At 35.0% G+C, this 19200-nt stretch overlaps 1 protein-coding gene across 4 annotated transcripts in view; it reads right to left on the bottom strand.

Annotated features, from left to right (window-relative positions):
• ATP8A1 (ATPase phospholipid transporting 8A1) overlaps positions 1–19200 on the bottom strand; it is a 115826-nt gene that overhangs the window by 54486 nt on the left and 42140 nt on the right. For 3 of the 4 annotated variants that reach the window (XM_032685086.1, XM_032685087.1, XM_032685089.1), the window contains 9 exons: positions 18442–18530; positions 17877–17921; positions 15576–15648; positions 13484–13589; positions 12193–12275; positions 11949–11998; positions 6492–6561; positions 5368–5452; positions 1544–1683 (listed from right to left, as the gene is read on the bottom strand). In XM_032685086.1, the coding sequence (XP_032540977.1) occupies positions 1544–1683; positions 5368–5452; positions 6492–6561; positions 11949–11998; positions 12193–12275; positions 13484–13589; positions 15576–15648; positions 17877–17921; positions 18442–18530 (741 nt within the window). The remainder of the gene's footprint in view (positions 1–1543; positions 1684–5367; positions 5453–6491; positions 6562–11948; positions 11999–12192; positions 12276–13483; positions 13590–15575; positions 15649–17876; positions 17922–18441; positions 18531–19200) is intronic. The other variant, XM_032685088.1, reaches the window with a different exon arrangement.

Raw genomic sequence — 19200 nt, forward strand, 5'->3', positions numbered from 1 at the left:
TTTAAAAAAAACACACCACCTGTCAATTCATCTAATCTTACAATTATAGCCCTGATTATATTTGGTTTTAACCTCTTATGCAGCAAGTCTATACAGTTTTTGTGAATACAGCAATTTTTATATTTCACATTTCTATACCTTTAAAACTAGCTAAATGCAAATGACACCATTATAAACCTAATAGCATGCAATCCTGGCTGCAGCATGGCCTACATACTACATACTGAGAAAGTACTTGTGCAGCTAATACAAGAATTTGTAATGGTAGCAGGTTGTTATAGCATCAAAACGCTACGTAGTTTTAAGACTGTCTTGTCATGTCTAGATAAACTGCTCATCTATGTAAACTGAAGTCCCACAAGTGACTGAAGCTATATACCCTCATTCTTTTTTCATTAATTAAACACTGTAGGTTCTTGAAGCTCTGAATTTTAAGTAGTTTCACTGATGTAATCTCTCTTATACTTTCCAAGGAAAAGAACAAAAATACCCCCCGTCAAATGTAAGTATCAAAACTACTGCTCTCATGCACGTCTTTTTCTTATAAATTTAAGAGTCATGGGACTCTTTTTTGTTGAGGCAGTGAAGTCTTAACTACATGCTTGGCTACTCCAGCAGCAACGTTGCCAGAAACTCAAGTGGAACTCAAGGCTCTGCTCTTGTGATGCTGCATCTGGGTATCACCTCTCTTTGTGGGCCTTCAGTACAAGACAGGTTGATAAAGTGGAGCAAGTCCAACAGAGGGACACAAAAATAGTTTAGGGCCCCCAGCAAACTATATTAAGAGTGCCTGAAGAAGTAAGATGAGTTTAACATGGGAAAAAAATACAGCTAAGGGAGGGATTCCATGGCTGCCTTCTGCTAACTGAAGAGGGCTCGCAGAGCAATCATCTTCCTACAAGATGTATGATGCATGGTGAAAGAGCAAGAGGCAAGAGTCACATCCTGCATCAGTAAAAATTTTAACTGAGAAAAAGGGAAAAAGACTAGCTGAGCATCAAAAAAGTTACCTGCTGCAGCTGGGAAAACTCCCTCCTTGTAGATACTCAAACTTCATCAAAATGTTGGGCAAGCAAAACTAGCCCTGCTTTGAGCAGGGATTTGTGCCTAAATGACCTCCAGAAGTCCCTTCTGATCTTGACTACTCCATGGTTCCAAGATCATTATATAATTAAGCAAATGTTGTTTGTCTGTTATTATACTTTTTTACATAATAGAGCAACTCTGAAAAAAAGCTTATCAGTAGTTCAACTCAAAATCTACACTTTCTAGCAATATAGCTACCTGCAGCAAAAACTTTGTCAAATTAATATCTCGTTCATTTTAATTATCTAAACTTCAAGGACTACACAATACAACTCTCAGTATGTTGCTGGATATTTTTTTCTCACTAAGCATTATTCCTCAATAATGATTCACTTTTCATGGTACAGAAAGTAAGGATAATAATTAAAAACCCACTTTTCTGCTCATCCCTCTGCCCACCCTCCATCTTCCCCCCCAAATAAACCAAACCCCAGAAAGCTACCCAAGCTACACATACTTTTTCAATTAGTTCATAGCTCTCCTCAAGTTTGAGTGCTCTGTTTTGTATAGCTGTAGAAGCACGGTGATAAACATCTAGCCACTCTTGATAATCACTTTCTGAAATCTCAGCCACAGCAAAACAGAGAGTTCTTAAGCCTAAAGAGAAAGCAGATAATAAGTATGATTCAGTATCTGTTAGTCCCTTCCCTGATATGCCTGTAATGTAACTACTAAAAGCTGAATTTACTTTGTATTTTACGTATGCTTGTGCCTGATTTTCAGCTTACTGCTGCACATCTTGAAGAATTTTTAAAATATATATAAAGAAAAAATGAGCTATAAATAGAAATTTATTCAATAGAGTAACAGTTTCAAAGTAGTTGAATGTAATACAGGTAGATGTACTTCAGGAGAAAAAAAAACCTATAAAGTTTTACGTAAGATTAGACCTAGTTTAAACTGTAAACAAAACATGAAGGAATTCCAACACTTGATGAACAGGTGTGTACGTAAGATTTTTAGGAACATTAAAACCATAAGATTGAATTACATTTCTGAGCAAAAATTTTATAAACTGAAATGTTGCTACTCTGGAAAGCAGTGATGTTAAAATATACAGCATAATGTAACAACTACACTCTTCACCTCCCCTCAATATCCTTAGGAAATTCTCAGTTGAAGTTTGAAACTTATCATCTAGAAGCCAACTTTGAATCCTGTAATTTAATTTTCCCATCTTACAGATTCGTTCAGCTTTCCAAATTCTTAAAATAAAATCTTTGTGTACAGGCACCATTTGGAGATTTTACTTTACAATCTTTGAATTGATTATTACTAAAAGATTTTTTCCTTCAGCAGAAATCTGAATTAAGCACTACAGGGAGAACTTGCAACTCCATGATTTTAAGAAATACCTATTTTTTTTGACAACTCTCTTTTACATTCAGTTGAAGTAGCTAGGTGTGAATGCTCTAACAGTTTATTTTCAGATATTGTCAGATTTCTAGAGCATGAAGTTGGCATAAGGTTTTATATCCTGAAAAGAGCATTGCTCTAGGCAAATGATGTCTTATGAAGCCATAGCTTGCAGGCCAGTAGATTTAGAAGGGGGACAGGCAGGACTAATGTCTAGGAGACAAACAACACCATAACCAGGCTAAATGCAATCTTTATTTGTTCAGGTTTCTACTGTGTACAGCTCAGCACCAGTGGCAATTTTGAAATGATCAAGAGGTTGGGTATGATGTGCCTTAGATAGAAGAATAACTTAGTATCTTCAGGACGAAAATCATGTGTAATCCTAGTACCTTGACAACTAAACAGCACGAGAAAGACAATGTCTCACCATCCAGACTTAAGAGAGTAAACTAAAGGCTGACAACTCAACTGATTCTTTTTACTCTGTGTAATAAGGATATGCTAGCAAGGGCCAAAGCAATGAATATAGGTGAAGGGGAGGAAAGGAATCAATGTCTGACTAACAGGGATACTATTTCCACAATTCTTTCTGCATATTTTCTACAGATGACAAAATGAAGAAAAGAAATCCAAGTGGATGGAATGTCAGCAAGCAATTTTCTCAAGACATTTCCTTTCTCTTTTTAAATCAGAGCCTGATTAATTTTTCAGTTTTTAAAAAGATTACTTTAGTTTTGATTTAAAAGAATCTTCCAAAAGAAAAATAGAAAAAAATATCATTAAGTCTGCTTCTTAACAAACTGGAACAACAGGAAAATTACACACTTTTTCTATTTATCCAAGCAGACATTAACACTCAAGCTTAATAAATGCTTACTTATAAATGCCAGCCATGCTAACCACTTCATTTTTGAACAACACACCAAGAGCATGCAGCAAATGCCAAGGACATACTGTACTGCCACATGAAAGGATACTCATAAGAAACTTTGCAAAATCACTGGTTGCAATTTAAATCTGATGCAAAAATAAATACCAATTTTTTAACTGATTCCAGAGACAGGTACTTTTTTTTTAAAGATTGAATTTTATGCTTTTGAAAGGTTAGCAATTCACTCTGTTGAAAAGAAGGATACAAAAAGTACTTGAACAAACTTAACACCAATACGTATGTAGAGTGGCTCTAAAGATGGGTGGAATTTTTCACTTTTTATGCTGATTTATTCGGTCCAACATGACTGCTAAAGAGTTTCACCGCTGATTTAATGAGAACAGTAATTAAGAACTGGACTGAAAGTTTTGCATCAATTCACGCAGGACAGCAGATATTGATCTAATTTTATCTTTTCTATAACCAAATACATAGCCTTATGACCCAAACTAACTTCACACTGAAGTAACTTTTCCCTGACCAATTCTGGTTAAGTCTTTATAGAACCCCAGTGTGTATCTGAGGCTTTGGGTTGTATCATCAGTCAAATTCGTTCGGGTTTAGTTCTGCTTTCAACTTTATTGTATAATATATTATAACTTTACTACTTTAGGACTATTTAAGACTAACCAATGTTTCCTGCAGAGATCTTCATATGAAAAACTAACAAAAGAAACGGATCTGTGACTTGCTTCTGCTGTCACTGATAGAACCAAGAGACTGAAGCTGCTGACTGCACTAATCAAAACTCTAAGTTCCACTATAAAGCAAAAGAAAAAACTATCAAAGTCATATGTACAACAGAAAAATGATCATAGAATCATAGAATCAGCTGGGTTGGAAGGGACCTCCAAGATCATCAAGTCCAACCCTTGATCCACTACTGCTGCGGTTGCTAGACCATGGCACTAAGTGCCACATCCAGTCTCATCTCAAAAATGATCTTTGATGATATAAGAATATTTGGCCAGACATCATTTAACAAATATAAGGACTGTATTTTAGAAGGAAAGTATATTTTAATAAAGTTTGCTTTCCAGTGTAAGCTTATTTCTTAAGACACATTAAGGATAATTTTAATGTTCTAGTAAAAGTGTATTAAACAAATGAAGAGGTAAAACCACTGCAATTCAGATTTCCATAACTATTATAATTCTGCTTGCAGCTACTCTCTACCAATTCATTGATAAATTAAAACACTATCATACTGCACAGTACAACACTATAATCCTTTACACTAAGATACTTGGAAGGGGGATGGCATGGATGATCTGGGAACTGTGCTAGAACAATTTACATGAATGCAGAAACCTTTCTACAGTCTGCTTTTCTGCTCACATCTGTACTGCAGAATCCACTGTAATTAACTAATTGGTTGTCTGTATCAATCATCTTAATTGCACAGTTTTTTAAATTTTACTTACTATTCCTACTTCACGAACCCTCACAGAGGGGTTCCCCACCTTCGGCAACTGTTTTGTAGAAGTGGATATTAAAACAGCAGAGATACCAAAACACACCATTATGGAATGCTGGCAATTCCCTTATTGAGACTGGTGACTGAAACAAAGCAGCATAAAGCTATCTTAAAAGGTACACTAATCACTTCCAAGCATCTTCACTTTAGCTACTTCTTCCTGTGTGCTATCACTACAGCATTCACTGTGTGTGGGACATGAAAGCAACCATGGGAAATAGAATCTACACAGAAACAATGCACAATGCATTTGCTCTCTGGAAAAATATATCTTGGTTAAAAGGTTCCACTGTGTACTCAGTGGGTGTGTTGGGTTGTTTTCTGGGGTTTTTTTAAGCATGAAGTTATTACTGAAACTTTTCAGGAAGAAGACCATTTTTAAGGAGGCATTACTAAAACATAATTTTCAAACTTAACATGAGTGAAACACTAGAGGAATGTAAAATTGAAAAACTAAGAAGTTGAGCAGTAACTAAATTTCATATTTATTTTTATATTACATAATATAACCCACCTTCTGTAGCAAACTGCTCTAGATGTTTTAAGGTGATTTCTTTGTATTTTGAAGTTTCAGCGAGACGGTCATAAATTACTGTATCCTACAAAACAAAAATTAACACAGAACAATCATTAAATTGTTTATAAAAGCCCACATAGGAAAAATGTTGGCTTTTTTTGCGTAGACAGTACAAATCACGTAAGAAAACGGCACAAAAATATATGGCACTGTATTATTTAAGCATCAAAAATTAACAGATGTAATTTCGTTTCAGAAGTTAAAAAAGGACATTCCAATCCTCAGATTTTCTAAATTTACAAATTCTGCTACAATGCAGTTTTTCTCTTCCACATTTTTTGCTGTTATTTCCCATGATTTTGAAAAGTGCCAAAATGTTATCTTCTTCTTTTGATATTAAGCCCACAAAGTAGAATTAGTGCTTCATAAATGCCACTCTCAGTTTTTAGTAGCCAGCTTGATATATAGAATATTAACAACAGTTTCTTCTCTTCACTTGAGATGATACAGAATGGATGGATGTTTTTATTCAATCAGCTTCCTTCTCTTAAACCATGCAGGAACTGGATTTCATCTCCCTCCCCCTCAAACTTGACTTAAAATACAGAATGAGAACAAATGAGCAACTCTGCCATTCCCATATACATTATGATTAGGATACCTTTCCATAGGTCCTGCTTTTGGAAAAATTTACTTCTGGCACAATGTCAATGGTAGGTTAAAATTCCCATCTAGTCAGCTATGCTAGATTACTATTTCTACCTAGTAATTCATGCTCAGCTACTCCAGCAAGTAACTAATACATTCATTTACACATTCATCCATTTTCTTGGGAGTACTGAAGGAAGAAATTAATAGGAAGCATAAAGATATTAGTCCAGTACAAAGAATAGGATGGACAGGTCTGTTGTACTGACTTCATAGGCAGTTAGTAAAAAAAGACATTAACTAGCTCATCACATTAAACAGCTACACAGCAAAATGATGTAAATTGAAAGAGGCATCAACATTCCTTCCCCTGCATTTTCAATGTTTTGACTGCAATTATAACAATGTTTTGCCTTTCTGTTTGTATTGATAGCACATATTCTTTGTTACAGTGAAAACAGATTAAAACTCACAGCTCCTTTGCAGTAGAGTCTTAACTTTCCTGATGGTGTGCGGACTATCACTGACATTCTCTTCCTAGAGCTGAAAGAGAAATAAATGCTCTATATAAGGTGATTTTTAAATATAAACATTTACCAATATTTTACCTAATAATATCAACATATTAGACAAAGGATAAGAAGTCAGGCCTGTCTATTCTTAATCATGTTCTCAAGTGTCTTATAATTAAAGTGAATGCTACTTTTCAGGGCAATATTTCTGTAGGTCTTTTTTCCATAAAAATAAATTTGAGAATTTTTACCTTTGTCTGAGTACTGTTTACTGATGACAAAAAAGCATCTTACAGCACTTGTGACCAATATCACAAAGAGGTAGTGCATCATGGACTGTTTCCATTTTTGCCTCCTTCCCACACTGTACTGTGCTGCAATCCTATTACTGTAATCCCAGAGTTTCATTTATCATGCAAAGTTTTCAGTATGCTAAGAACTGGAAAGGGACTTGACTAATTTTAACTACTCTTTGGCTTTCAGTTGTTAGATCCAAGTATTTTTTTTTTGTCCTTATAACTGAGGTAGAAGTTGAAGGAAAGCATGGAGAAGACTGTCCATGTCTGCCTTCTGTCTTCCCTTTGAGGTTCACCAACAAGCATTCCTTAGATTCAAGATCATGTCCTGTCAAAATATGTATTTCATTTAAACTTCAACTTTATAAATAAATCTACAGGAACTATTCAGGGAACAAAACGTTTCTCACACAACAGTTCACAGTAAAATACAGAACTGAGATGGAAATAAATGGTCTTTTTACAATTTTGGTTCCTGTTGGAACTTCATCCCATTTATACATCATCAAAGAGCATTACTGTATGAATGGTTCCTGAAGTTCAGACTGCCATGTAAAACATCCTGTAAAGGGAATGTATGGACATAGGTGGAGGAAAGAATTTTATAATTAATGGTGAAGTAACTGACTGAAGAGTACCTTCAGGAAAACGTTTTCCTATTCCATCTGTGCGTGCACTTTGCTTCAAGTAAAGAAATCTGAACAGCAATATTAAATTACTTTGTTACTGTGAATATTTCGCAAATGAGCATATAAAGCCATTAACTGCTGCAACTCCTTTTCATTTTCAACCCCTAATCCAAAAAACCCTCAGAAAAGCAGAATTCCAAAAGCCTTGAGACAGTCTCTAGCTATGGATCTAATTAGACAACAGTAGAAAAATTAAGATCATCTAAACTGCAGTTAAGTTGCCTAAAATAAAAGCAAGTCTCAGATTTAGGGTTTGTGTAAACAGTAATTTGATATATTTGCCCTTGACAGGTAAAAACTCAGCAGTTTTGTATTTGTGTTGCAATACAAGACTGCATACAGCTGCCTATTATTGTACTGAAGATGTAGCAGAGAATAACCAATGTTTTCCTGTAACATTTTGAAACTTTAGCTATGAAGACAGATATTGAATCTTGACTGACATACACTTTCTTAGTAAAACTGCAATAAAGCTAATGACTAAGAGTTACTGTCAAGGACTTCTAACTTTTTATGAGCCTTTTCACTGCAGTGACAGTTTTATTTCCATTTCCTGGTGAACTACAGTAAACCCCAAAATTGCACTACTACAAATAACTGTCAGCGTAAGACTATTGTTTTATTTTGCTTCTTCACCACAGAAGTGATGTGAGCAGCCCTAAAGGCGACCTGGTTATAAGGGAAAAATACTGAACAGAAGATGTCTGCTGAAACAGTGACAGAGAAAACACCTGCCAGCCTAGAAATTGGAGACATCCTGAGACACCATCAATATGCACGAAACAAGAAACTGTAACTACAACTTATTGTCTGGAAAAGGGAGAAAACATTAAGAGAAAGTAGGAATTGACAACAATCTAGAAAAATGAAAAATTGGTCTGGGAGAAAAGAGCACACCATTATCTCTTGGATGTCCCAGGCGATAAACAGAAATCAGCAGCATCTATTGACTGATGCATGTGGTGGTGTCCTGCACCCCCTTATGCCTGTGCCCCACACAAATGACTTCCTTGTACCCAATAGGGAGCCTCACTCTCTAAGAACCACCCCCATGCAAATTATTCTTGGGCTGTGTGTGTATACATGCCTTTACTAACAGTAATTTTTAGTATTTTGTAATAATAATAAAAAAAAGTAGAAAATAAAGCTCCAGTGTCCTTGTGTGCCATCAAATCCTGCAAACCCACTGTTGTGATCTCTGTATATCTTCTGGCTGGGTAACCCTTTGGGTTGTGACAAGGAAGAAGAATAGCTGGCAATTCCCATGGAGTTGCCATGGGATCACAAATGTACAGAAGCATCTTGAAGGGACAGAAATGCTTCCCTCAGTCACACGGTTTGTCACTTTAGGAAGTAGCTCTCGATGGGTCCCCTGTTACTCTAAAATGACTTGATTTAAGATGAAACAACCACAGAAGACAAACACTGCTACAGAGGTTTTGGTACCTCCTCTGTCAGCCACTCATTCTTTTGTTAACTTTTAGAAAGAATCAGTCTTCAGCCACAAAACAGGATCAGTGGACCTCTTTGAATGACAGAGAGGAGGTAAGGTCTAAAATGCTCTAGGAGGCCTTCTGTCTGCCCAGTACAACAGCCAAGGCAATGTGGATTATTCATAAAACTGATAAGACAGGAGAGACTAGTCAAGGTATGTATTTCAGGTAAATACACTGGCATTCTAAATAGAAAACACAAAAATTTAGACAAGAAGCTTTAAACTGTAACTATCACAGACAGTTTCTGCTAGGCTATGGAGGTATGCCCCAGGGATACAGATGAAAATCAGTCATTAAACCAACAATACATACTCCAGATATTGAGATATTATTACTATCTATATACTTAATACTTGCCAGTAAAATTGATTCTGGTGCTAAAAATGTAACTCAGTCCTCTAAGAAAACAAGCAGATACAAATCAAAACCTCATTCAGTAGCACTGCTAGTAATGACATACTGATGGCAAGGACTGATGTGCAATTTGTGCACTGACAGTGGACACCACTTATGCTTAATGACACAAGGAATCACACACTCAAAATGTAATTCCTTTTCACACTGGCCCAGGTGAAAAGACAGTGCACGTAGTTGGCACAGGGATGACACCAAACATAAGACATGCTGTGCTTCTGGATCTTTGACAGAGTGCCTTGCTTTCCCCTGACCTGCAGATACATACCCTAGGAGCTGGTTTTGGCAGCCAAGAGACAGCTGCAGTTTTTGTGTTTGTTACGGTTCCAGGTGACAGAATAAAAGAACAGGCACAACACCGCACAATTCCTTCCCTAACAGTATGGGGAGCAGAGGATCTGAACAACTCTTCACTTCCTAGAACTTAAGGTACCACAGCAGCTGTGGCATATAAGCAGACAACTACTGGAGCCAACCTAAACTCAGCACAAGTTATTAAGACACTGTTTGCTCCACGGAGATTAGCACTACATTTTAGAAATAACTATTAACTGGTTAAGGACTACCAGTACAATTCTTTCAGTATGCTCACCTGCCAGTTAAGACTGACAGCTATGTCCTTGCTATGAAAAGTATAATCAGCATGTTGTGTAAGTCTACTTCTCTTTTCACAGGCACAACTATAATCACTGTAAAAAAGAGAATACCATACGTGACAACTCTACTGATTATTCCTACAATTTTTTCTTCAGTAACGTGGTTCTCCAAAAGACTATCCTATCAAATGTTGACACTGTTGTACTCTTACTTGTATAGAGTCTTCATCTGTCTTGCTTTGGAAAGCAGCAAGGAATTAATTTGAATTTTTTTCTGGGAAAGACTTGGAACACCTGCAAACTCTTAACACTTTATTCAATACAGATTACTTCTCTGAAGGTACATGCTCCTGCCCATACAAATGTGGTGTTGTTCTGGAGTCAAAATCTCTCTTTCTGTGGAACATGGGTGACCTCTAGTGCTTCCAACAAGTCAATTCCAAGCAAAGCTAAATATTACAGAATAATTACAAAATCAGTTCTAAAAATTGAATACTTAATAAGGTTGTATGATTGGTACACACAAAATATCTAATCCTCCAAAGGTTAAGATTTAAAAGCAATTCTCTTGTCTTCATAAAGTATCACTGTTTAAATTAAAATTTTATACTGATACAGAAGTTTTTAAAAAAAAAAAATCTATGAAATCACAACCAGAAATAAAGTAGGAATCCTTCACTGCTACTCCAGGAATTCAGTATGAACTTTCACAGATGTCCAGTTAACAACAATCCACTTTGCTCTACATACTTGCTAACCTTCCAGAAAACAAAGTGCAAGCAATGCCTGCAAAAAAATGAAACCATGGTGTAAATCTCAAAAAATTCAAGTATGTCCTCTACAATATATAAACCAAATTAACTGCAAGCAGACATTACAAGACATTCAAAACTATAAAAATTACTTTCTGTAGCATTTTTTTTTCACTGTGGTGATCTTTAATTATGCTTCATATTATTATTACTACTACTAGTATTACTAGGCAACTACTTCTCTGATTTCACACAACCTATACATCTTCTGCCTGTCTCTCCAATATTGCCTTGCATTGTTTTATTTTTTGATATTTTCGCTTCTTCAGCTAAGCTCACAGGAAACATAATAGAACAGGAAGGAAAAGAACAATCACTCTCCACAGGCACAATTACAAGTAATCATTATCAGAAAAAAAGGAGCTTCCTCTACGCGCAAATCCCTTCCCTATCCTGTTCCAAAGTAAGCAATGGGCCTACACAAACAGAACACAGACAGCATACATGGATACAGTTTAAACAGCTCTACATAAGAAGCGAAACTTCATCCATATTTCTTATGGGTACCTTCATAACTCCAACAGCTTTAACATAACATTTTTACTGAAAGCAAAGTTTGTGATAAACTCATTTTCCAAGAAAACTAACTAGTCAACACTGTAGTGATGCTGCTCAGAAGATAATGAGTTTCAGTGTAGAGTATTTAAACAAGTCATAATTATGCAAGCCTATTTAAGGTCAAATACAAAATTTAATGTTATGAGTCAAGACAAATACACTTACTTTTTAATAAATCACAAGGCACCAGGGCTTTCAGAAATACATTTAGAAGTTAGAGTACTTTCCTATATGGCCTTTTTACAGAAATGTTTAAAGTTTTGAGATCAAAGATTTTTTTAAATCTTTGAGCAAAAGCAGAATTGAAAAATATTAGTCACAAAGTAGACAACAGGAAAAAGAAAAAGCCTGTGAAAATGTTTTACAATAAAACCAGAAGTGTAATCTTAATCTTGTACACTGCTTTGTCTATAGTATGTTCACATTACAGAGATAAAAGCTACACAACCTGCATGCTTTGCCTGTAAAAATATAAAAAATGCAAACATTTTTATCCATGAGAGAAGTTCATAAAGTATTTTCACAAAGAGACACTAAGTGCAAAACATGCCATTTACCTTGTAAATTCCAGGACATTTAGCAGTTCATATCTCTCTTCCTGTCCCAACTGAAGAATAAAAAAAAACACAAACCCAAAATTAAAAAAAAGGTATGAATTAATCCAAAACAACTCAAGCAAAAGAACCAAAACCAGTCAAACAACATATCAAAACATATGGATCAGGATGCAGTTATTCACAGATTATTTAAATACAGCAGAAGTAAGTACAGTAAATTATAATGTTACTCTAATGTACTTACAGACTCTATGATTACTGAGTCAGGTGTCCTTCCAGTGAATACAAAATGAAGACGCCTGGCTGCTCGGACCAATGCTCCTTCATCTGCAACAAGTTAAATAGTTAGTTTACAAATGTACCAGAAAACTCTTAGTTCACCCCATGATTCAATTGACACAGTCCAAGCTTTTCTACTTTTGACTTCTTTTTTCCCTTATGGATTTTAAAATTAGGTGTGGTGCTGGAAAGAACTCTTTCTTTCTCCTGTTAAAACCGATGAAATGAGTTTACAGTTCAGAGAAAAGCCCTAAAAGGAACTTTTTAGTTCCCCCTCAGCTCAGTAAAAAGAGCACCCTCTTCAAACCTTCCTCAGTAGGGCACTGGACAAGGTACATTGGTTTTTCTTTAAGTTCTGTTTTGGAAGAGAAGAGTGTTAAGTTATTCCTGCAAATCATAGATAACTACGATGTCTACAGTCAAGAAATATTTCAACCAGCAACCTCGCCTCCAATAGTCATCAGTTCTCTCCAAGCGGCTCAGGATGTCACAATGGAATTTGCTTACAATGCCCAGTACAACACTGCCATGACCTAGTTAGCTTTATTTATGGCCCTACCTCTCCCCTTGTCTTCCAGCTGTTAAAGGACAGTAGAGATAGCCACCTGGGAGCTGGGAAAGACAGGGAAGACCCTTTGTGCTTTGTGTTAATTTCTCCCATCATAACTTATAACACATAAACTCAGCAGAGCTGAGCATATTTTAATCATTTTGCCTTGCTTCATCATTTCCTGACTTCAAAAATTGTCTGTGAACCACCGTAGGCTTGAATCAGACTTTTTGCACTATAATCTTTTCTCACTCTCTAATAGAACTTATCACAACTTTTATCCTATAAAAAACATTCCTGTTTCAATTACACAGTCTCTCTTTTAAATCAATATCATGGTTACCAAGTACAGAACACGTTTGCAAGCAAGGACATCAATCTGTCTCCTGCCTGGATTTTTATTTACATCTGAGCAGTTCCTTTAGAATTCCACAGCAACCCGACAACACCTCTGTGGTGCTATATGGTTAATTATTCTTTGCCGTTACATAATCCATGGGACATTCATATGTATTTTCTACAGAGAATTTAAAAAGTCTAAATCCTTTTTAGACAAAAACGATTTTAGATGACACCAATTCTTTTTTGAGGGATAGGTCTTTTTTAATTTTGGAAGATACTTCAAAAAACAATAAACTGAATAAAATTTGCTTTTTGAGTTGATAGAATACTTTACTGTATATTCACTCAGTTATTTGAGTCTCACCTGGAGATGCTGCTTGATATATAATTTTATCACCTTCTCTTTCTGGAACTGCTGTATGACACACTGCCATCATTGTCAAAAACTCGCATATTATAGGTGCAGTTGGCTAAGAAAAAAGAAGACATCAGAGTGGGATTAATCATTCAAGCAATAAACAACTAAAATGTAATAATAGATAAGGACAAACAATAGTAAAAAAAAATTAATGAATGATTCTTCCTCTTTCCTTTAAAAACTAATTTTAGCATACAGAATAACTTCCTGCTGCTGTACTTAGATACTGGCTAAATAAACAGAATTTAGTGGCATTTCCTATTATAACAATCAAAATTAGGCAACAAGAAATATAGAATAATTCAAATAAGCACGTTTTAGGGAAGGTAAGTTTGAATGATGTATTGAAAGATTTTTACTTTATTCATACAAGTTTCTTTAGATGTTGGGTTTTCTACTAAAAAGAATTTTTTTTTACTTTTGTCTAATACTATATTTGACAACACTTTTTAAGAATCTCTAGAAAGATGTAGCAGTCGAAAATCACAGAGAAAATCCTGCAAAATCAGACAGTCTGCTTTTGAAGAAAGACATTTAGATGAATCAGGCACTCCAAAGTGTACAAAGTTGATAAAATTTAAAAGTATTAAGCCAAAAGAGGGGAAAATAAGCAGAATAGTTGATTGGATTTGAAGAATACAGCTAAGAATCTTACTAGTACAGCTGACATTTGCAAAATGAATGAACTGACTCCTGAATAGTTGTTTAAAAGAAATGCCAGCATTCCCCCTCAAAGCAGCTGCCACCTCAGCTGAGGGTTTCTTGTAGCATATTTATAGTATTTCAGATTAATAGCAGGTTAAGAATAACATTACGATTACTCTATAAAATACAATAATCTCTGAAAACCTAACTTAATTCCATAATGCAGAAACACTAAGGGGACAAGTTCCTGTTCTCTTCCACTGAGGGCCTCCAGATCCCTGAAGAGATATTCAGAAGGCTGAATTACATTCTTTTCCAAAGCACTTCAGAACACATTTGAAATAGAGTGGTGAAACCTCTCTTTGAATGTGTGCCCGAATTTTAAAGATTTTTAAAAATGCATTTTTATAGCTCTCATGCTTATAGTATACACATTTAATACTGCATATCTACCAGAAAACTTTTAAGATTCAACACTTGCACACCAAGGACACTTAAACAAGGGCAGTAATAGATAATGCCTCTTTCAAATAATGCTACTGTCTATATTGCTAACAAAACACAAATGGTCCTTGCATGTAAGTATGAGTACCCTCTACTTTAGATACACTTAAGAGTTGCAGTCAGGTGTCTACCATTAAAGACTGCCCCACTTATAACAAAAAAGTGCTTCATGGTTTGCCAGTTAAACTGGAACTAGCCTCCTGGGAAGAAACATTTCAGGGAAAGAAAAGAGTAATTTATTTCCACACTGTTTAAGGTAGGTGTTCTTGGTTACGACTAGATAAAAACATTTTTTGTACAAACAACAAACAGAAAGTGGTAATGATGGTACTGTTTCTTAGTCCATTCATAAGCTAAGCTGTTAACCTCCTGAGAAATGTGTTATCTCTTCGGGGCAAACACCAGCCTCCAAAACGCCTGTTTCATTTCATCATCTCAACTGAAGATCTAACCTAATGGAAGCATGTACACACACATGCTTGTTATATATGTTATATATAACCATATATATGGTTAACTCTTGACTCCTGTATAAGCCTAGGTAAGTCATGTCAGGATGGTAAGTTAACTCATCCTGAAAGCTTTAATGGATGTCATGACATCATATAGACAGCATGATTAACGTTAAAACACACACAGAATGAAGAACAAAAGGCTACTTCAGACTTACAACATCTGAATCACACCATCCAAAAAAAAAAAAGAGGGGAAAAAAAAGAGCTGGACTTAATTAACATGTATCAGCAACAAATATAAAAGAATCCATGAGGTCATGCTGATTTTGTGTAAATACACTATTTATCTTCCTTCTAGGGGCATTATCTTTTAACTTATTGAAAGCAATGGTTTGATCTCACAAACCAATGATAATTGTTTCTATATAACTTACATGATTGTTTTGAAGATTCTCCAGTAATGATGAGTCACTAAATGTTTTTTCTTCTCCATTTTGTGGGCCCTGCCTGGAAATAATTAAATAAAAGAGAGATCACCTTTAGCATCATTTTAACAATTTATATACAAATCATTCAAAGACAAATTTTGGGCTATAGCTGTTACAGTAAAGGTTGCAACCACATACTGTGAGAAAAAGAATTGGAAAGGTACTTGTTTCACATCTCCAAAGTTTATCTAATTTAAGGAAACGTTGATATATATAAATATATTTAAACCCAGGAAAGTCTCTCTGCTGACTTCAGATAACGAAGGATGAAGTAAAAATAACATCTACAATGTAAGACTGTGCCCTCTTGTCTTGTGATCTCTATAACGAGATTGTATAAGGGTTTCAGGAAAATAAATGCCCAAAGAGATCACATTTTATCAAAAAATTAGCAGTTTTGGAATAGGTTTCTAAATGTTTGTAGAAAAGGAAGTCTGGTAGCTGAAAGAGGTAAACAAATGAGTTCTCAGACATTAGAGAAGTCTCCTTGGAGAGCGTTCGTTTTCTATTAGTTACGACCAAAAAGGAACATATAAAACTGATGACCAAAAAGGAACATATTAAACTGATAAAGAAGACACAGCAACAATGGTGAAGTAGGGACTGAAGAGATGCAAGGAGGAGATGGTTCTGGAGAAGTAATGCCATGCACTAACATCTCTCAAAATGCACAAATATTCTGGCTGAAGCTGAGAGCTCAAAAATGTAGATTCTTCTACAAAGACTTGTTACTGCAGTTTACTGTTGAGTATTAGGACAATCTAGTTGAGTTTGAATTTGAGTGAAAGAAAACAGCGAACCCAGTTGGAGGAAAGGTTTTTTGGTTTTTTTTTTCCTCTTCCATTTACTTTAGGTCTTGCCTTGGATCACATAATCATACAAAAGAATAAACACATTAGGTGATTTAAGTTCAAGGATAAGCCATATATATCAAAGGCAGTCTAAAGATTCTCTATGAAAACCAAAAGTGAGCTGGTTTAGTCCCGCACTAATTACCATGGAGGAATAGAAAATGCAGAACCTCCTCTACACAGCCACTACAAGGACTACTTTTTCTAACTAAAATTAAACTGAGAAATTTGAAGCATTTTCATTCATCAAGACTTCTTTTTTAAATGCAAGGCAAATACATCTTGAAGTGCCAAAGGTTAACATCTTTAGACACGTTATATTTGTTCAGAGTCTAAGCTTTAAGCTTTGTTTTCTTAAAGCTTTCTGACAGAAATTTTCCAGATTGTCAGTGCTAAAATAAGGAAAAACATCTGCAAGTATACATTGTGTCAAACTGGAAAACAATTCTTTCTAATACAAAAAAAAATAAAGATTTAAAAAACTTGGGATTTAGTACATTAGTAATTTTAGAACTAGAGATGTTACTGTCACAAACAGATTTTATTAACTGCAATAGATTTATACATAAAGAAATTTATTAAGTATATTATTTTGTAAGTATTTACAAGATGTTCAATGCCTATAAAAGGGAAGTACTGGTTTGAGTTCTTTCTTTTAACTACAGTTCAGATACCAGTTTATCCATTTCAGATGTGCTTATAAAGATTCTTATGTGTATATTAGTCAAAACCAGTCTATTTTCATAAATAGCTAAGAAGCAAGCATGCTTAATTTCATGTAAACACTGCATTATTTTAATAAAACCATTCCCATGCAGTTAGGCACACATATCTTTAAGAAACATTTTGCTGCTATAGTAAATGAGGATTTTCAGGTCAGGTAAAATTTTTGGTGTGCATGCGTGCCACATTTTGTGTGTTGTGGGGGGAATTTTTTTTTTTTTTAAATCTAAACAAAGGATTATTAATTCTAATTTAGCAAACATTACTTTTCCTTCAAACATTTTAAACAAAAGATGACAACACATTATAATTTTGTGTGACATAGCTTGTTGCCACTTTCAACAAATACAATATTGATTATTTAAAGATTGTAAATGACATTTCTTCCCTGAAGTATCTGAGCTTATTTTGAATGATATTGCAAATATTTAGTTTAAGAAAGTATGATGAAGGCACCATGCAGATGGCAGCAGAAAGGAAACACAACCTAATGCCACAGAATTTGGATGGTATAAATTTGTTTAAGACTGTCAGTCTGCATCAATTCAAAACTAAAACAACTTCTGAGTAGTAAAATATCTCGCATTTAGCTCTGTTTCTAAAAATATCGCTCACTGGTTTTAAACTTCAATCTTCAAAAAACACCACAAACTAAATTATTTTTAGAGCTTACCAATCATCTGAAGGAACACTAAAATCCTCAGGCTCAGGGCAATGGCTGCACAAGAAGCATGGGAAAATAGAAACAGGGAGAGGAAATAGAATCACAAATGCTAAAAAAATTGATTGCATGTAAAAAAAGTAGTTAATGAAATTAAATTACTAAAAAAAAGCTTTTCAACAGACTAATTTGCTAGTGCCTAGGTTGCAATGAAAATTGCAAAAATATGGTATTTCTCTTGAGGCTTTATAAATTAAAAAACTCCAAATTTTTGCAAGTCTTCCCTCAGGCTTTTATTTTGTAATAACATTAATCAGACTATATGATAGCCAAAACATGCATACTGAAGTTGCCTTAGAGCAGAAAGCCTTTGGTATCTCAACTTTATTTTTCCTCTTTGCAAAAGGAGATGTCATGACAGAAGTGCTTATACTTCTTGCAAGTGACATTTCATAGTCACAAACAAACTGACTGCTAGTTGTCAGGTGTAAGTTTATTTTAACTGCAGTATTAATGCATGGATGCCTATGGACAGGCAGAAGTACACAGATAAAAGAAAGTGAATAAAAATACCTACCCATATGCAACTCCTGCTACAGTACACTTCTTAAATTGCATGACGTTGCATGTCAGGGTACCCGTTTTGTCAGAAAATATGTATTTGACCTAAATGAATGATAAAATTCATCATACATCAACATTTGGCAGTTAGCGACACATCTAGTACAATTCATGACTATCAACACACTAAATATTTTTACTGGTTCTGCAATTTTCCCAGTTTACAGAAAAATCCCCAACAATAAAACCAGTACATAAACATGGCAGTTGCACAGCCTTCATACCCATTCCCAAATAGATCAATCAACTGAAACGTCAGGAAACATTAACCTGCTTCAGGGCACGGCACTATACTTACCTATCCCTCATTCTACGCATTATTGAAGAGCAAGAAACTAGTGAAGACCAATGACTCTGCTAGCAAAACATTACATTTCTGACAGAAAGCAATATGGTAAAAAAAGTACCTATATGCATTCCTAAACCCATCTTTTTCACACAGAAATATCTTCTGGAACTAATAAGGCTATGTATTAGTGACAATTTTTCCAAGTGATTATGACTTAGCCAAATCAGCAGTTAGAAGAAATTTTCTGTGCCAGGTTTATGCCTCAAATTGTTTGTTGTTTTTTTGTTTTTTTTTTTTTTTTTTTTGGGGGGGGGGTATAGATTGGGAAAGCGGGAATTGCAGGAATTTCCCAACACCAAAGTTTTTCCTTTCTTAAAACCTGAAGATCTCTTGGGGTAAATCTTCTCTTCATTATGTGCTGCCCTC

The sequence above is a fragment of the Chiroxiphia lanceolata genome, chromosome 4, assembly GCF_009829145.1.
Source record: "Chiroxiphia lanceolata isolate bChiLan1 chromosome 4, bChiLan1.pri, whole genome shotgun sequence".
Classification (NCBI taxonomy): Eukaryota; Metazoa; Chordata; class Aves; order Passeriformes; family Pipridae; genus Chiroxiphia; species Chiroxiphia lanceolata.